A 19641-nucleotide genomic window follows, 5' to 3' on the forward strand; every position below is an offset into this window, starting at 1 on the left:
GTTTCATGTACCATTCCTAATATCACCATGTTTGAATGTCCCGTTTCCAGCGATATCAATACCTAGCCGCTACATGCAATGATTCTTTGCTATCTACAGCCGAATACCAGCATCTCATATACTCATGGAAAGTTCGAGCATGTAAATCACGGCAGTGTGAGGTTACAATGACTCTCCTGAGATGCAGGATTCCTCGCTTAAATCTTTATTTATGTAGATGCGGGATCAGCCCCACAAACCTTTGTGAGGCTTGCGGTGAAATTTAAAATATTGATCACTTCCTTCTCGCTTGCCGAAGGTTTTCACATCAGAGGAAGGTGCATTTAGAAACTCCAATTGCACGCTTGGGATTTACGTTATCGGTTCCGCTTCTACTCTCCTTCGGTGCGAGTGCGAAAGGATTTGAGTTGCCTCAAATTTGTCAGTACGTACATAACTACATCACAGCTACGGACAGATTCTCTTGCTAATTGCATTCCAAATTTACAAAACTCCAAATTTTTTCTTGATATTTTTTCAATCAATCTTTTGTGATCTTAAATCTTTCGCTTTTGTTTAGTTGTCAATTACCTTATTACACTAATTCAGTTTGTGTTGGACATTTGGCAGTCCACACTGAACCCTGGCCAATCCCCCTTCGTGGGTATGTGCCAAATATCAAGGAAGAAGAAGAAGAATGGACGGCAGGTAGGAACATGTGAAACCGGGCATTGCGTGCCACACTGTGATTGCTGGACAACACTAGAAAGTGCGGAGCAGTCTTCTAACCACTAGGCCACAGCTCTGGTTGGAGGATTGCAATACGCCATCCGCTCGCATGATCTCAGCCGTTAAGCAGCCCCGGTTGTGGGGTCCAATGAAAACGCTCGTGCAAAGGGTACTCTGCTCAATCTGTGCCATCGAGTGCCAAAATATTTCAAACAAAACCTACAGGATGTCAGCATCGTGTACACAGCAATTTTGAATGCGGTTTCGTATTTGTGGCTACATACATGAGATAGTGGAGCAACCATTCTCAGGTTCATCAAGGTCGAGCCTCATGACTTGTTTATAGAAAAGGCATTCATATAGCGATCTGGAGGCAATCTATACAGTTCGAGAGCATTTATTGGACGCACTCCTAGTAAGGTAAAACATTCTCATATCATTTTGACTACTGATTTCACGGAACAGACAGCGCTGCCTTTGGCTACAACGTTTGATGAGTGCTGGTGATTTGTAGTTTCGAATTTCGTGGAATATTAGGATACTTTAAAAGGGGCCCAGTCACTGCAAGTTCTTAACATATGTGTTACTCTATTCTCGCGTAGACGTCATTACATTCCACTGAAAGTTTCTACGCTTAAAAGCTGTTCGCCTACGGACAGCCTGCGCGCCCAAGAGTGTGACTCCTTGTTGTCCGCATAAACGATGTCCGCATGAAGTCCTTGTTGTCCGCATGAAGATTTAATTCGCAGGCTACATGCATGTATAGAGGGATGTTGTGAGAAAGGTTAACAAATCTGGCTTAGATATTACCAATTGTGTAGTTACTTTGTACAATTTTTGGTTTGGTTTGATTTGGTTTGCGGGGTTTAACGTCCCAAACCGACTCAGGCTATGAGAGACGCCGTAGTGAAGGACTCCGGAAATTTCGACCACCTGGGGTTCTTTAACATGCACTGACATCGCACAGCACACGCGGGCGCCTTGCTTTTCGCCTCCATCGAAAAGCGGCCGCCAAGGCCGGGATTCAATCCCGCGTCCTTGGGCACAGTACTCGAGCGCCGTAACCACTGCACCACTCCGGCGGGGTGTACAATCTTACGTCAAAAGATTTCTTTAATAGTTATTTTTGGCCACATCGTTCTTTCCAAAAAATATAAATTTTTCTTCCATTTGTACGCGTAATCATCGAATAATAAAATAGAATGAATATGTACTTTTATTGTGTCAGAAACCCTCTGCTTTACGGTCAAAAGAGGCGCGGGTTCCCTTTTATGGTTACCCGTCGTCCCTCTATGAGGTTTGAGAGCTCATTTAAAAGTTAGGCAGGACAACCTGTGATGTACGTGTACGTTAAATACGTAGTTCAAAACAGGACACTTTCTTGTACAAACACTTGATTGTTTATAATTAGTACTCCAATTTACACTGCATAATACTATAGTACAATTAAATGAAAAAAATAAAACGCTACTACAAGATATTGATAAAAAATAACTAGTTAAATGGCAAGAAGAAAACCCGCCAATGAACAAAATGCTGCAATAAAAAGAAGACTATAAAGATAACAAAGCAAGTATTCCAGGTATAAGTATGGGCGAAAGTCACATAAAAAAGACAGCGTAAAAAATATAACAAAGTCAGAGTAGGGTTAAACAAAGGCAAAAATAATGTTCGAATAAACAATAGTATTTGGCGAAATGAATTTCTCATGGCTTTCCTGTTAGTTGAGGCGTCGAAGGCTGGGTTGCTCGGTAGCGGCGGCCGTACAGGTGAGGAGAACAATGCGTCGATCGCGGGCCCGATGAAACACAATAGGCTTTCCAGGAGCGGCCGAGAGAGAGGCCCGGAAGACTGAATCTTCCCAGAGCACACTGGTGCGGGCGTGCTATTGTATGCTTTTTATGCTCTCTGCTGCCTACGCAGTGCCCGCGTCCAGGGCGCGCGGTCGCTGCCCCATCGGCGTGCTGAAGCCTGCTCAGAGGAGCAGTGAGGTCTCCGTGAGTTTCGCTCTATATCTGAGGTAGAATGTCCCGCAACTTCCACTGTATAGGTTAGGCATCTTGTGACATAGTGCGAGGCCAAATACTTTGCGGCGCAAAGTAAGAGTTTCATTTGGGCAAATACCAAATGTGAGAGGTTATTGGCTCGCTACGCTGAGCGTGACAGGGTTAAACTGGAATAGAACATGCGTTATGCTAAAACATGTGGCATGGGATGTCATTTTCTCGGCTACCTTGGTAAGAGGGCCGTCGCAACACTGAAGGAAGTTATTTTTTTTTAAAGTTTTCGGTTTTATTAATCGCTCTTTCGGTGATTTCACAGCGACAAGTTCAATTTCTGCATTGTATATGCGTAAGCCAGGAATACATGCGGCGTTTTTTTCCACAAATGTCGCACGTTAAAAAGCGCCGCGCTGAGGGGACGCTAAGCTCGAGATACATAGAACGACGAAGTGACACAAGCGCCTACGCGGATCAGGGAGTGAAAATAACTGCAGAGCGAGGTGACAGAAGCGACGCTGTCACCTGGGTTAAAATCGCGAAGGTTCTTATTCCAACGCTACAGTGCTAAATGTAGGAATCGTACAAAGGTCGCACAGGGATTTGGTGCCGTGATCAAACGAACGAAGATACTTCGGAATTCCCGCTGGGATAACAGCTCTACGGTTCTTTTCTTTTTGCACATTTCGCTTCAGGGAGAAATACATCCAATACGACGCGGGAGTAGGTTGTATGCTCACAAAAATGCGACATTCTGTGTTTCATAAAGCGTTTATTTTCATGACAATCACATTTGTGTTGTCAAACCGCCGCGCACCTCGTCGGCCATGGTCGCCAGGTTGACTATGGAAGGTCAAACTGGAAATGCCAGCTTTCTGCGCTCCTATTGGCTCGCGTCTGCAGCAGCTTCCGGTGCGATCGGACGCAGTGCCGCCCGCGTGTCGAATATCTGGCAGGGCCAGATGTGCGGCGGCGCGCGTTTATATGCTCAATGAAATACTGCGCAGCAGGCCTGGCAATCACATTTCATGGCGAACTGTCATCATGATCTTCCATGGGCTGTGTATACAGACCAGCATCACCTAGGCCTACGGCACAGTATCTGGTTCATGTACTGGCAAAACAGGGGTACTGAAAGACGTTAAAGGGATCCTTTTTTAGAGTTCTCTGCAGAATATCCCATAAAAATACTGCATCCCAACATTACAGAAAGTCGTGCTCTATTGTTTCAGGCTTACGGCAAATTAAGCAATTTCCAGTTCATGGTACGAAAATCCCCTTTTCTTCCAGCCAAGGCTTAACCAACAACGTGTTAGTGTGAAGCTGGATAGGGAAGGTTTTTCCTAAGGACCGAATTTGGATTTTCTTAACCCTATTTTAAGACGCCAACTCCTGAAACTGCGTCGTATATGGGACGATATTGCGGTACCGGTAGCTGCACATCATATGCGTCTTTCTAAAGCTTTCTTCTTGTAACACGAGACAGATATTCCAAGAAGACCGAGCTTTCAAAATCTGGGAAGCTGATGCAACCACGTGCACAAAACCTCGAACAGTAGTCTTTTATTCATACGTCGACAAAACAAAGTCTGGTAACGGTTTCCGTAGCCGGACTTCTATCACTGTTCGTAAAAATGAATTACTTTGATCGCGAAAAACAAACACCTAGACACCGCAGAGGAAAACAAATTGGTCCGACTAGTTCGCTCACACGTACTCCCTAAGACCGTGAACAGTCTGTGTATCTTCTGCACGTTTACTCCCTTCATGCAAAACACTTGAAGCACGTACCAAATGTTCGCGACAAGGAACAAGTCACACGCCTTAACTGCGCCATAGAAAAGCGAGGAAGGAGGAATTGAAGGCTGAAATAGAGAAATAGGCGCCGTAGTGGAGGGCTCCGCAGTAATTTGACCACCTGTGAACATTTGATGTACATTGACATTGCAAAGAAAACGGACGCCTCTCCGTTTCGCCCCAGTCAAAACGCAGCCGACGACAGTCGGGTTTGAACCCTGGTGGGTAAACATACTTTTTATTGAAGTTAGGCTTTGGTAAATGGAAAGCACAATATACTTTCGCTGGACAGAACGCAATCATGGACACACACATGCCCACTTAATCAGGTCAAGGTCGCTCGATGGTTAATGCCTGGCTGCGGCTACCTTGGCTTTACCTAGCGTAGCCAAGCTTTCGTTTCTAAAAGAACACGGACGTGCGTCGCAACAGCATTATTCAGCAAACGAAGCGGGGGCGAACGTACCGAGGCGAGTACTACATTTAAAGATACAACGGCGGGAAGGAGCGTCCGCCGCAAAGGGCCAAGTCCCCTATGTCCCCAGTCCCGTAGGGCACGGCGCAGCCACCCCACTAATGGCAGTGCATATTCATGATCTCCAAGTTGTCGAAATTAGTTTTCACCCTTCGACTAGACCTATCTTTCTCTTATTGCAATCCCTACCTTCTCCCTTTCACTTTAGGTGCGGTCAGGCGTCGACGTAGAAAAGTGACAGTTTCAGAACTTTTTTTGTGTTTATCAACCAATTGACGTGTATTGTTAACCTTGTGGAGCGTACTTGGTTTCACTTTGATCAGGCTTCAAGGTCATTTAGTAGTGAGACGAAACTCCCTGACTCCCTGCTGTACAGGAGTAGTAGAGCTTTCGCTCGAAATGTTTATCTCTAATAAAAAAATTAAAGAGCCCTGCAAAATCTGCCTCGTAGTAATGCGAAAGCACGGATGCTGCTTTTGGTTGCTTGTGGTTGCTTCTAGTTTCTTAACTGACTTCTTGTTTACCCATTTTTGTTTTTGGTACTTTCATATTTCGCGCCAATCACTTCCTATGCCTTTTTTTGGCTCTAATTCTGATTAAGTGACGTTAAAACCTCTACGTCACATGAATTCACTTCTTGTTTTCTAATTTTAGTCTTTGGTACTTTCAAATTGCGCGCCAATCTCTACCTATACCCTTTTTCGGCTTTACTTCTGGTTATATGACGTGACATTCTTGACGTAAGCCTAATTTAGTGACTTAATGAACTATTTTAGTCTTTGATACTTTCAAATTGCGCGCCCATTGCAGTATCTGTCACTCGCGGAATCCCGCTATCATCCTCACGGTAGACAACCGGAATTATGACGAGCGTTTCACGATAAGGGGCCCGGGCCCACGTGTGCACAAGAACCACCCGTCACTAAAGGCAGCTTGGATATGCCTCATGTGGAGCCAGTGTAGACGATGCTGCCAGTGGATGCTCGCCTATCTTCCTTCGTCGTTGGAGGGTAACAGTGAGCCGTGTGTGGCGTCGATCTCTGGCGCTCCGGTTCTCTGTCAGCTGTCAGTGTGGCAGCGAGCGATGGGCTCCATGCAGGTTCGTGGGCCGAAGCCTTGGGTGTCTCAGAGGAGGACATGCACAGCACAGTACTTTTGAAGCATCCCGCAGATGATAAGGTGTGTATCGATGGTGCTGGCCAGAAGGCATAATGTGTAGAGGCCACGGGAAAGGTCACTTTAAAAAGGAGGGCGATGTCTGCCCGAAAGGCCGCCAATTTGCAGGCGGGCCATCCCAATCTAGGGGATGATGTTTATTATGACTTATACCAAAAATGGCCATCGTCACCGCATATCAAGCCGCTACCCTTAACGTGAGGGGTATGCGTAATCGTCGGAGGCAGCAGCAGTTAAGGCATCGTTTAAAGAAATGGAGCGTGTCTGTAGCAGCAATCCAAAAAACAAAGTTGTCCTCCGATGAAGAGACAGATGCTGCTCTCGAGCCGTTTTCGCCGGAATATAACATTATTTTTAGCCACACTAAATGCTTCTCCGAAAAGCGTTTGTTATTCCTGGCCGAAACACTGGAGGTGACTGCCATATCTTATTGCATAAATGACGAGGGACGACATATGTTGTGACCTCACAATTTCAGGTGTGCAGTGGCGAATTATTTGTGTTTACGTCCCGTAAAGCAGCGAGATAGAAGGCTTTTTTTCTGTCATTAGTTAACTATATGTGCACTGATCGCAAAATTATAATGTTGGGGTATTTTAATTGTGTTTGTAGGGATGAGGACCAACCAATGCTATGTTAGAGATATGACCCTAGTGCTCCATTACTTAACGATTTGGCTTGCGAATATAATCTTGTGTATGTGGGGCAGGAAAAAGGAGACAGTATTTATTTACTCATTTTCAGTTTTCCCCTGATGCTCGCCTTGACAAAATGTGTATTTCTGTAGCAAATACATTTGTGTACTGGGTGCGGCCCTTCTTCAATGGCCACTGTATGGTGTCTCTTCAGGTAGGGAAGTACAGTAGGCACATACTTAACCATAGTGGGAGCTGTGGAAGATGAATAACTGCTTGCTCTCAGATAAAATCTTTGAGCGTGCTGTACCTACTTGTTTGAAAGTAAGGTCATGCCATGATTTTGTCAGTTTATCAAAAAAAAAAAGTTTTTTTAAATAGGAGACCAAAACCTTTTCAATTGAAGCCTCTGCAAGAATCGTGTTTATGAAGAGACACCACTTTCGTGAGCTTGGGCGCACTCTAACTGATATACATGAGTTAAAGAGGATTAGCCCAGCTGCCTATGCTGAAGGAATTAATAACGTCAAAGCAGAGCTACAACAATTTTCGACGGAAAGATACAGGAGGGCCCTGATAAGATGTAGGACCTGAAGGTTTCTTGACGAGCAACCTTCACGTCGGGCCCTCAGTGACGAAAGAGAGAATGGTTTTACGGAGGAAATATTGGAAATGCATTATGGTGATTGCACATACAGTGATGCTTCTGGTATCCTCGCTACTTTCTATGACTATTATCGAAAGCTGTTCGGCAGTTGGAAAGATCCAAATCATGGTTCCGATTATAATTCCTTACTTGAGAACTTTCCTCGACTAGACGATGAGAAGTGTACTCTAGTGGAGGGATCCATCACTTTTCACGAAATTAAATCAGCCATTTCAGTTCATCAAGCCTGAAATCTCCTGACCAGATGGTATTACTAGCGAAATCTATAAAACATTTTCACCTTGCCTATCGCCTGCTTTGATGGAAGTCGTCCAAGCATCTTATGATGTGGGCTTCCTGCCTTCCACTTTCTATTCCGGCCACAGAGTTTTAATTCGCGAAAGCAAAGATAATATTCGTTGGAAATTTGTTGAAGGATATCGTCAGATTCCGCCCTGTAATTCAAAAGGGTGGAAATTTGGACTGGTTGGTGCATGATCTGAGGCCGAGTGTCGTGTCCCTCTCTCTGCTTCGTCTCTGTTAGCGCTGTCTCTTTGTTATTGTCTGCAGCTGGTCATTATGGACTTGATAGGTTCACATCAGGTATTTGATATCAGAGGACGTGGTATTCAAACACAGATTCATATTTCATGTTCAGTAATTGAGACATTATCAGATCAGACGAGCCAAGTAGCTCAGATTCAAATTGACCTGACGTAGGCGTTTGGTGCATGATTGGTGCAAGTTCGTCACGATTTCTTGCTCGCGGTCTTGGAGCATTGAAATATTGGTCACATGTTGCTCAAAGGCATGCCTAAGCTATAAGAACTAGTATACAAGACTAATTAATCAGGAGATAACGAAACTAATACAACTGGAACCATCTCTACGTCAAGGATGTTCACTATCTTCATTGTTGTTTGCCTTATATCTGGAGCCTTTCTGTCTCAGTATAATTACCAGTGTGCAGCCCCATGCGTGGTTTCTCTCTTGCTCAATGTGAAGTCGAGATTTTAGCCTACGCTAACGATATCGCCCTGTTTTTGTTTTGACAAAAAGAGTGTTCTGGAGGTTTAACACTTGACTAAACAGTTCTGCGATGTATTAGGCGCGGCTCTTAATTTAGATAACTTGATAGGCTTTTGTTTGGGCAACTGGGGCACTAGATCAAACTGCTTTGGAGGCATATGCTGGGAACTGTAACCCTCTTCAGTACCTAGGGGTTGCGCAGCATCAAGTCGCAACAGCGCAGCCTGCTGGAATTTTAAAATTGTACCTACGCGGTGACAAATACAGGCTTGGATTGGTAGGGAACTCTCAGTGTTTGCTAGGGCACAGGTCTGTAGCATATTTTTGTTTCAAATCTTGCGTATGTCCAAGTGCTGCATTGTGCTAGGAGGAAGGTACAAGCAATACATGCAATATTTGCAATATTTGTGTGGCGCTCTCAATGGCAACCGATGCGGCGTGATAACTTGCTCCTTCTCATAGAGTTTGGTGGAGCGGGCTTTGTTCACTTGTTTGTGCATCAACTTGTTTTCCGTATTTTCTTTTTCAAATCGGCAAATCTCCCGTTTTGTGTAGCTGTACTTATTAGACGTCTTAGTTCTCATTATCCTTACTTAATCGCATTGACTAGGCAGCCTTGTGAGGGGCTTTTAAGGGGATTACTTAATGAGGTTGCTGACGCTTTCAATTTCCTCATTGTGCTTTTCTCTAGAGATTACCTGATAGCCTCTCAAGAAAGCAGATGACCCGGGTTCTCACTGAATCTTTGTTCCCTACACCGTTGTATCGGCAGTCTTATCTGGGGTTTTTGGACACCACTGCTCTAAAACGTGTTAGGCAAATGTGCATTTAGGCAGGCGCACAAACGCTTTTTTTTTCAAACTACACACAGTGACTTTGCCTGTCAAGACATTTCTTCATGATAAGGAGATGTTCGTGCCCTGGACGCTGAATGGCTGTCTCTGCAACGTGCCAGAGATAATTGATCATTGCTTGATTCTATGCCATGATGCCATGCTTTTATGGGGACATACTATAAAGAACTCTTAAAAAGGACATTGAAATTGCACCATATACTGTTAGATTTTAGCCTCTTGACAATAACTCTGTCGTGCCTTATGATATGTTTGTGTTTATGGGGCTGTTTAGCCTTTGGAAGATCCGTATGATGGGCAGGCATGCCGAGTCATCCAAATCCGCGTTTCGGGAGCAGTGTGCTTTGGTGAAAAGTGCATATGCTGTACGTGAAGAACCTCCAAACTGGATGCCGTATCTAGATGCATGTGTGTGCCTCCCAGATTTTGATGTTTTGATTATGGTGAATTGTCGGGCTAGGGATATGGCTTACTCGTATTGAGCAGCCCGGTAACCAGACCTGGAAAAGTTTAAGTAGGTGGAGTTTTTCCTTTTTTGATGGAAGTTTTTCCATGCAATAAAAAAGAAAAAAATCCGTGGCGTGGCATGCGACGAAGCGCTCGGCTGGGGATCTAAGGGATGGAGGTTCGATTCCTGATGGACACTATTTTTTTTTTAATAAGGAAGAGTCGCACACCTCTTAAGTGTTGCTAGGAAACGCTGGCAGAGGTTGACAAGGTGGCTGCGCAGCTGGCTTTGGCTGTTACGTCACGCGCATGCGCAGAACTAGGCTATCTGGAGTCATGCGAAGCTGCGGTCTGATACGGGTAGGGAAGCTTTCGCTTCGAAACAAGACATTAATTTCGGTTCCTTAGCTGAGTCATGTCGAAAAAAGTAGCACAGAGTTTGTGCTGTGCAAATAGAAATTTTTCTTTTTTGCAGCGTTGGATTGGTTTCTTTGGAAACATGCCTTACCTGTACAGCTGCCGGCGATCCCCAACGCACTCGACGGCCAGGCCGCTTGCTCGTGACTGACCGCGTACGTTTCCACGAAGAGCACGTAGAAGTATCCATAACACGAGCTAGCCATTACCAGCAGAAACGCCGAGGCTGCTGCGGCAATGGGCACGCCCCAGCAAGTGTCCATTGCTACTTGTTGACGAGAGGGTGGCGCCGCGGCAAGATGTGTGTCAAGTCGTTTCATATCGGCTGATTGGCTGAATATAGAAGATTGGGAAAGTGAACAAGCAGAGCAATATATAAAAAGAAGCGCTGTTACGATTTTTGGCGGACTGTTTCACTGAATACGTGGTGGAAAAAAGCTCGTTGCGCTCTTACGTACTTATTTATTTATTCATTTATTACAGGGTCCTGCAGCGCCCGGAAACATTATTGCGCAGGTAGGGGGCATGACAAATAATATCAATATAAAATATCAAATAGTATAAGTATAAAATATAAAAGAAAATAGAAACAAATATAAAATAAAGAAAATATCACAAAAGATATTGAAGCATGAGAAACGTGCACTGAAGGGGGCAACTTCGCGCCGCATATAGTGATGAAGACACACAACGACAAAATTATAAGAAAACTTGCGCAAGAGAACTACGCGCCATGTCACATATCTGATAAGAAATCCTGAAATAAACTTTCCGTGCAGTACTAAGTGATGGCACCCGTGTGCTGTGCGATGTCAGTGCACGTTAAAGAACACCAGGTGGTTGAAATTTCCGGAGTCCTCCACTACGGCTTCTCTCATAGCCTGTGTCGCTTTGGGACGTTAAACCCTACAAAACAAACCAAACCATACTAAGTGATGGCAGCTGGCAGCCTGTTTTAGTCATTAATCGTCAGTGGCATGAATTAGGTTTTATACACATCTCGCCGGTATTTTATTTCTCAAATCTTTCAATAATGATCAAGTAGCCTAGAAAAAGTGAGGTGAAGCAGGTACCGGTCTTTGTTAATGCCCAGCTTTCCAGACTAGATGCCATTCATGGTCTGTAATCTGAAATATTTTATGCGGTGAGCTAAAGATTCCACACCGAGATGGTGTTTAAGAAACGTGACCTTAGATGAAAAGTTATAATTGCTAGACGCAGACCTGGCCGCATTATTTTGGACGCCTTCAGGCATAATTATTTATTTATTTCAGATACCTCAGGGGCCTTACGTGAGGGCTTTACATGAGGTTTGGGCAAACACAACCTGGTGTTAATAAAACAATGTCTCTGTGACTTTCTTGAAATGGTCCGGGCTTGTATGAGTGATAGCGCTTGCGGGAAGGGTGTTCTAGTCATGAGCTGTTTGGACAAAGAAGGAGTGAAGATGGGTGACGGTGCAAAAAGGAGGTGGGTAAACGGACTTATGGCGGCTTGTGCGGACTGAAGAACGATAAACAGGCTGAATAGGGCAGATATAAGGAAAATTATGAAACATTTTATAGTACAAACATAGTCTTGCAACAAGACGGCGTTGATGGAGGTTAGGTAGGCACGCACTATTTTTTAGACGAGTAGCATTGGTGGAGTACAAGTAATTTGAGTAGACGAATCGAAGGGCGCGGTTTTGAGCACGTTAAATCGATTTAGTTAGGTTAAGTTGAGCAGATGCGTACTCTAACTTCGGCCGAATTAATGTTTTATAAGCTAGTACTTTAACCGCTGGAGAAGGCAAGCCTAAATTACGACGAAGATAGCCGAGAGTTCTGTTAGGATTGTTAACTATGCGGGTAATGTGTGTGGACTAATTAAGGGTACCCGAGATATCAACCCCAAGATACCTAATGCAGTTGAAAAATGAGACACTAGTACCGTTCGGAATATAATTTGGGGCACGGTAATTTTGCCGTCTGTGGAAATAAACAAGCGCACTGTTTTTAGTGTTTCAGACCATCAGCCATCTATGACACCACTCTTCCAAACTTTGTAGATCAGACTGAAGAATATCGTTATCTGCAGCGCTATACATAGATAGGTAAATCATGCAATCGTCAGCGTTTGATGAAATATTATTAGGCTAGTCATTGATGTAAATTAAGAAAAGGAGAGGGCCAAGGGCTGTGCCTTTCTGCACACCAGAGAGTACGGTAGAGATTGCTGACGGTTAGTGAGAAAATCCTGATACCAGTTGAAGATGAGCGGGTTAAGGTTAAGTTGCGAATGTTTAAGTAGTAATTGTCTGCAAGGGACTTCATCAAAAACCTTCTCAAAGTCGATGAGGAGGGCGTCAAATGGTATGTTAAGGACTACATTAATACTTATGTCGTGAAGAAATAGTGGATGTTGGGTGTCGCATGAAAGTTCGTTTTGAAATCCGTGCTGGTTAGGATGCAATAACTTAACAGATGTAAGAAAAGTTGTGACGTGCGAATAAATAATGTGTTATATGATTTTTGAACAGACGCTGGTTAGTGATATAGGCCGATAGTTAGTGGAACCTGTCTTAGGAACTTAAGAATCTTACCCACTTTCCAATCATGAGGAACGATGCTCATTACAATGATTGCTGAAAAATTTGGGATAAAATAATACTGGTGATTGTCTTTGTGCTTTTGAGCACTTTAACACTGATGCCATCGATACCAGCTGATGACGTCAATTTTAAAGATTTCTTTAGTGTCAACATTCCTTGGGATGCAAACGAGATATCTGGCATGATGTGATGATTAGATGAGGAAACAAGCGGGATTTTATCGTCTGACTCTCTTGGGAAAACGGAAGAAAAGGTTAGGTTGGTTGGTTTGTGGGGTTTAACGTCCCAAGGCGATTCAGGCTATGAGAGATGCCGTAGGAGAGGACTCCGAAAATTTCGACCACCTGTGGTTCTGTAACGTGCACTGACATCGCACAGCACACGGACGCCGCGCCGTTTCGCCTCCATCGAAACGCAACCGCCGAGGCCGGGATTCGATCCCGTTTCCTTGGGCACAGTAGAAGAAAAGGTTATATTGAGTATTTCCGCTACCTGGTCATCGGGGACAAGCTGTCTTTCCTTATCCAATAATGATAAAGGCTTATCTTTCTTTTTGGCGTTAATGACATTCCAGAATTGCTTTTTGGCGCTAATGACATTCCAGAATTGCCCTTGAATTACAAAGTATACGTTAGGCAGGGTGGATTTATAAAAAGAACGTTTAGATTTAGTAACCTCTGATTTATATAGTTTGGATGTATCTCAGTATTTATGCTATGCTTGTTGACTGTTAGTGTGTTTGGCTGCACGGAATTGTTGATTATTCTTATTTTTAAGACGCCTAAGCGTAAAATTAAACCAACGAGAGGAACTACGCTCGCTAATGCTTATGGTTGGTATAGATCATGTCAGGTAAGTAAGCAAACTGGGGATACTATAGAGCGCATGCATACTGAAGACTTGGTTTATGTAAGTAACACAGAGGAGCTGCTTTATAGTTGATTGTACTTTGTTGAAATTACGCTTTAAAAATTAACCATTCTGCAGGCTTTGGGTGTGAAAAAATTCTAGAGGACACTTTGGGCCCCTAAATTGCGATGAGGCGAAAGCCACTATAGTGCGGTGGATCGTAGCCCTCCACTAAGGCACTTCTATCTCCCTCTCTTCTTTCACTTCCACCTTCTTCCCTTCCTTTACGGTGTGGTACATGTATCTGCGGAGAATTTTGACAGATACTGCGCCTTTTCTATCCTGTAAATCAATTTCAAACGCCGCTGACGCCTTCTGTATTAACATCTTGACATCTGGGTCTGCTTCTGCGTGGTGTTGCTTTCAAGGAAGCGGCAAATGATAGGCGTCGCACTGACGCCTGAATCGGACGCCCAGCGGGGACAGCTTCGTATATGCATGTTGTTGTTGTTGTTAAGAACGTTATTTTTCCACCCATGTAGGAACTCCTACTCTCCGCCCCCGGCACGCAGGCCTATGAGACGGAGGCCGGGGCCTCCGCGACTACATACAGGCGAAGAGACAGTGTTTCTTCGCGGCTTCAGCCTCCAGGCGGATAGCTTGCTGCTGGTTGGCGTGGGACACGCTCCGCAGTACCAGTTCCGAGACCTTCTACTAATTATGTTTTCCTTGGCGCTAGGGGAATCAAGGCGTTTCCAGAGTACCCCTTTTTCCGAAGGTTTTGCATTTATCGTCCGCCTTTTCCTCCACTTGCGTGTGGAAAAGCCAGACGGGGCTTGGAAAATTCCAAGCTTTCAGGCGCCGCCAAGCGACGGCCTCCTTGTTATTTAGCGTTCGGTCCGGTGGCGACAGGGACCTTCTGCTAAGTCTGCATTGTTCTAAGATTGTCTTATACGTTTTAACCACTCGTCCATCCCATCGCAATCAGGCAACTCTACGACGGCCCGGATGTAGAGAGCTCGGTCTAGCACGTGCGCCGCTTCGTTGCCGGGGACGGATTCGTGCACAGGGGTCATTTTCCTTTCTCTAAAATTTTGGCTGCCTCCTTCGAGACCCTTCCTTTTCGAAAGTTCTAGACAGCTGTTATGCTCTCATTAGAGCTACAGCTTCAGTCAGGTGAGCCACCCTATGTCGCTGAACTCCTGGAGCTTGAGACGCGGAAACTATTCAAAATTGCACCAATTCCTAAGAATATGCACCCGATTCATGACAAGGAACGAAGAAAGCATAGAGCGAAATTTATTCAAAGCAAACTAATAAAAAACCAGCCTGAGGAATCAGCCTATTGCGATGCTGCCTGCGGGCTAGAAGGGGCCGCGGTCATAGCAGTGGTAGATGGGAACCACTCCCAGAAAGTAATTGGATCTATTAATACGCGTAACGCTTTATTGCTGAAGAGGCTGCGATAGCGCTAGCATGTACATGCACTAAAGCCAGAACTATCCTTTCAGATAATAAGGCGGCTGTTAGGAACTTCGGCAAAGGCCTAATTTTCAAGCAGGCGGCCAGTTTACTGAGAAAGCACCCGCTAAACAGGGAGGTTTCAGTCATCTGGGTTCCAGCTCACGAGGGGCTACTAGGCAATGAGGCTGCCCATCGCCTCGCGGCCATAGAGACCCCGCTACCCGGTGACAAAGACTGCTTCATCACCTGCAAGGAGCTCTCTGATACTCCCAGACTAAACAGAAGGATCTGTCCACCACCGCATAGATCCCTAATACCCTCAAAATGCAGGTCCTGGCGAAATATTCAGGCCAATCGTTTCTTTCCTCATGTTACTCTGCATAATGAGTTGACAGGGGACCCTGAGGCTTGCAATCTCTCAAAATCAAAATCAAAATCACCTTAGTCAAGTCAAAATCACCTTATCTGGCAATGACCCGATTCTCCGGGAGCTAAAGAAACTGATCCCCTTGATCAAATTACCTGGGAGTCCTACATTCACAGCCCAAATGTGGACGAAAAAAAAAGCCCTACGCCGGGCGGAGGAGGCTTACTCCAAGACCTTCTCTGTGGCCACGGCGCAGGCGAGCCGGCAAGGAGACCCTCCTCCTGGCTGAGCCCCTGCCCCGAGGTCCATGTCGGTGTAAATAAAGTCTTCTCACTCACTCACTCTCTCACTCTCATTTATAACTATGCTGACTTCCGTTCCAACGCAAGCGAGTGCTACTGCAACTTCTTCAGCCGTGTCTACATTTCGGCTTCTAACGGACGCGGCGGTGGTGGGTACGCTGCGGCCGTTGACGACCGCAGCCACCGCCGCCCCCGACCGGCCGCTAGCCGCATCCACGTAGGCGACCTCCATCGGCTTCATTTATCCCACTTTCTTTGCGAGCGTCTCGGGCTTCTTTTGTATCCTCTCCTTGTTGTACGTAGGGTGCATGTTTTTAGGTAGAGGGGGGGGGGGCACTATTATATATTCGCGGCACTTTCGTGGCATGCCCACTTTGTCGCCTGGTCCTCTATCTGACTGCAGTCCAACCTAGCCGAGGATGGCTCTGCCTGTGGTGGTTCTGCTCAGTCTTTCTGATACACCATGCGCACAGCCTCCGCTAACTCCGTCCAATTGTTGTGCACTCCCATTTCGAGGAGGCGTTCAGTCGAGGTCCAGATGGGTAGTTCCAGAGCCCTCTTCCCGCATCATCTGATGAGTGGGTCTATTCTCTGCTTTTCGTCTGATCTGATGTATAGGAATGGTATGGCGTAACATACTCGGCTAGTGATGTAAGCCTGCATTAGTTTCAGGAGGCTTCGTAAAGGCCCCGACTCTTGAGCGCGACTCTCCTGAACAGACCCGTGGCTTGCGTGGCGTACTCGTTCAGTTGTTTTACCGTTGTATTGCTGTACCCATCTGCTTGTAGAAACAGACTCAGGATCCTAATTTGTTCGACTTTCGCCACTGTTTGGCCGTCTACTGTTAATTTGATGTTTATCTGGCGTTTGCACCTGAGCAACTCCGGGTTGTAGATAAACAGTTCCGATTTTTGCACGAGGGGCCCCTTTCGGCCGCGTAGGACACCATGGTGTACGCCGCCGCCTGCTAACGCTCCTCGATGCTCGCGTCACTTTCCTGGGTAGCCCACAGGTTAACGTCGTCTGCGTACATGCTGAATTTCAAGTTTTTTACCTTTCCCTGTTCTGTTCTGCCGAGAGGTTTCGCATGGCAACATTAAAGAGTAACGGGGACAGCACCGAACCTTGCGTTGTACCCCTGCTTCCTAGTTTGACGGTGGAGGTTTAAATGTCCTGAAACTTTATCTTTATCGTTCTACCCCACAGGAAGTCTTTTACGTAGTCGTATGTGTTTTTTCCGACCCGCAATTCTTGGAGGCCAGAATGAATCGCCGCGTGTTTTACGTTATCGAATGCCTTTGTCTGGTCAAGACCTAATATACCCTCGCATCCCTGGTTTCGCTTTCTATGATGTCGTGTCTCAAGCGGAGACTGACGTCATGTGTCAACAGGCCGGGTCGGAATCCCACCATTTCATGCGGCCACAGGTCGTTAAGCTCCATGAAACGCGTTAGTAGCGTTTGGACTACATGGTTCATCAATTTCCCTATATATTAAGTTAGAGAGATTGCGTAAGTTCTCTAGTTTCGGGGGTTTGCCTGGCTTCGGTATCAAAATTACGTTTGTCGTCTTCCACTGCGTTGGGAGGTGGCCTCTGTGCCATACGACGCGCATGTATTTCGTGAGCGTGCGGATGGAGTTAACATCCAAATTTCTGAGAATCGTGTTTGTGATTCCGTCTGGGCCGGGAGCCGATTTTGTTTTTAGGCCTAATATTTCGGTGCAAACCTCCGCCTTCGTGATAGGCGCGTCTAGGGCCTCGTTTAAGGGTCCTTCCTAATCCGGTAGGGGGAAGTTTTGTGTGTCGCCTAGGTACATGTTAATTGGTTTCGCCATGAGTTCCTCGTCCGTGCCCTCGAACGCGTGTCTGGCATTCGTCAGTCTTATGCCCGTTATGTTTTTCGAATTGTCAGGATTAAGTAGGTGTCTGAGTAGGCTCCACGTATTGGCAAGGCTCATGTTCCCTTCCATCTCCTCGCACCCACTACACCAGTTTTGTTCGCAAAGGTTTACTGCGTAATCTTCAATATCTTTGTTATATCTTGCTATCTCTCGGCTAAGGTTCCTGTTCCATATTTGCTATCGGAGACGCTTCTCCATGCTACATTTCACTTCCCACTTATGAAGGAGTTTGCTGTCACCCGCCACCGGCGCATCGTCCTCTCGTAGGGTAGTGGTTGCTTTCTCGACTTGTTTCTTAAGCATCTCCGCCATTTGTCTATGTTTTGGATTTCGTCTCCCGATTCGCTGCTTTCCCTGATTTGCCCAAACCTGTCCCAATGAGTGATTTGGGGATTTTTGAAGCGACGCGTTTTGACGCCCTTGCTGAGGGTGAGAGCCAGAACAAAGTGGTCACTGGCGAAAAGTTGAGCTGTGGTTTTCCAGACCGCGTGCGGCCAGGAAATGCTAGCCCGCTTCCAAGACTAGAATGGCGCTGCCGGTGGCTGGGCCAACGCAGTCATAAATGGCAAACAGGTGAGCGGTCCGGAGAAGGTTGCCTCCTCCTGCCACTCCTTCTCACCTCCCCCTCACTCGGCGGCTGACGCTGAGTTCCACAACCTTGTAGCTTCTCTCCGGGCATAAAACGAGATGCTACTGGCGCTAATTGAAGCCTTAGAGGCTAAGACAACTCTCCCTCCCCCTAGTACCTCTACCGCGGAGGCTATGAAGAGCGAGACGGCAGCGGCGCCAGAACCTTCCCTAGCCGAAATCGAATCCCGTCTCAATGCCAGATTTGGTGCCCTGCTTGGGACAACGATGGAACGCCTCATCGCTCAAATCATGGAGGCTATCCCCTTTATGATCGCTCAACACATCGCGAATAAGCCTCGTCGTTCCAGTAAAGCTGGTCCCCTGAAGGCTGTATCTGGTCGGCTTTTCAAATTTTTCCGCTGAGGCACTGACATCGACGATGAAGACGACAGCTGCCCTCATTCAGGCACTGAGCTTCAGGCCCTGCGCACTGGCTTGGAGGGAGCCACACTTGCATCTATCACCTCTAAGTGTGAGCATGGCAGGACACCTCGGTGTAGGCGCTCTCACCTTCCAAGTCGGCTTTCTTCATAATGATTACTCAATAGAACTGTCGAAGGCTTTGGTCCCGTTTCAAGCAGGCCCACCCCCGGCTTTTCCTTTCAACTTTCGAGCATTTGCCAGCTGTGGTCACCCTCCAAGAGGCAGGGAGAGGCGCCACACTAACAAATTATACGACGTTGCAGCAGGACCCCTCCATTTGTTTATGCGTCCATAGAAATCATACAGCCAACCAGGTCGACTTAAACCTGTAACTTGAATACTCCGTATTGGTGACTCTCCTCCCGCTCCGCAGGCAGCACCCACCGTTATGCATACCAAATGTATACTGCACTCCAAAATTGCCGAATGTTTCATTCGCAGACCTCTTTAGCCACGCGCTGGGAGTTGCGGGTCGCGACCCCCTCCTGATTGTGAGCGATTGCAACGCTCCCAGTCGGGTGTGGGGCTACCGTCGGGAGAGAAGCGGAGGCGCAAGTTGGTGGAGCTTGCGTCAACGCTGGGCCTCACTCTACACAGTGAGCCAGTCCACCCAACTCGTATAGGCAACTCCGTGACTCGGGATACGTGTGCGAACTTGACCTTCACCTGCAACATTCCATATGCAGACTGGCCCTCGGCAGCGACCACTGCCTCCTCAACACCACGATTAGGACCCGTCCTTGCGCGCGACCCACAGCACAAGCCCGACTTCCAGATTTGACCAAATTCAGGCAAAAATTTAAGACTGAGACACCCATACATGAGCAAGGCTACCAATATTGGTCCGAATAGTTAGTCTCCAGCCTTCGCTCCTCCGAAACTCAAATTCAGTTCTCAGAGGCGGCCTCAAATGTGGACAATCACCTC

The 19641-nt window shown here is 46.3% G+C and overlaps 1 protein-coding gene across 1 annotated transcript in view; it reads right to left on the bottom strand.

Moving 5' to 3' along the window:
• Positions 1–10459, bottom strand: part of LOC146194750 (monocarboxylate transporter 9-like) — a 52392-nt gene extending 41933 nt beyond the window's left edge. Inside the window, exon 1 of the mRNA XM_084596110.1 lies at positions 10276–10459. Within this exon, the coding sequence (XP_084452236.1) occupies positions 10276–10447 (172 nt within the window). The 5' untranslated portion in view covers positions 10448–10459. The remainder of the gene's footprint in view (positions 1–10275) is intronic.
• Between the last annotated feature and the right edge of the window lie 9182 nt (positions 10460–19641).

The sequence above is a fragment of the Amblyomma maculatum genome, chromosome 3 (assembly GCF_055883805.1).
Source record: "Amblyomma maculatum isolate TAMU_Amacu chromosome 3, ASM5588380v1, whole genome shotgun sequence".
Lineage (NCBI taxonomy): Eukaryota > Metazoa > Arthropoda > Arachnida > Ixodida > Ixodidae > Amblyomma > Amblyomma maculatum.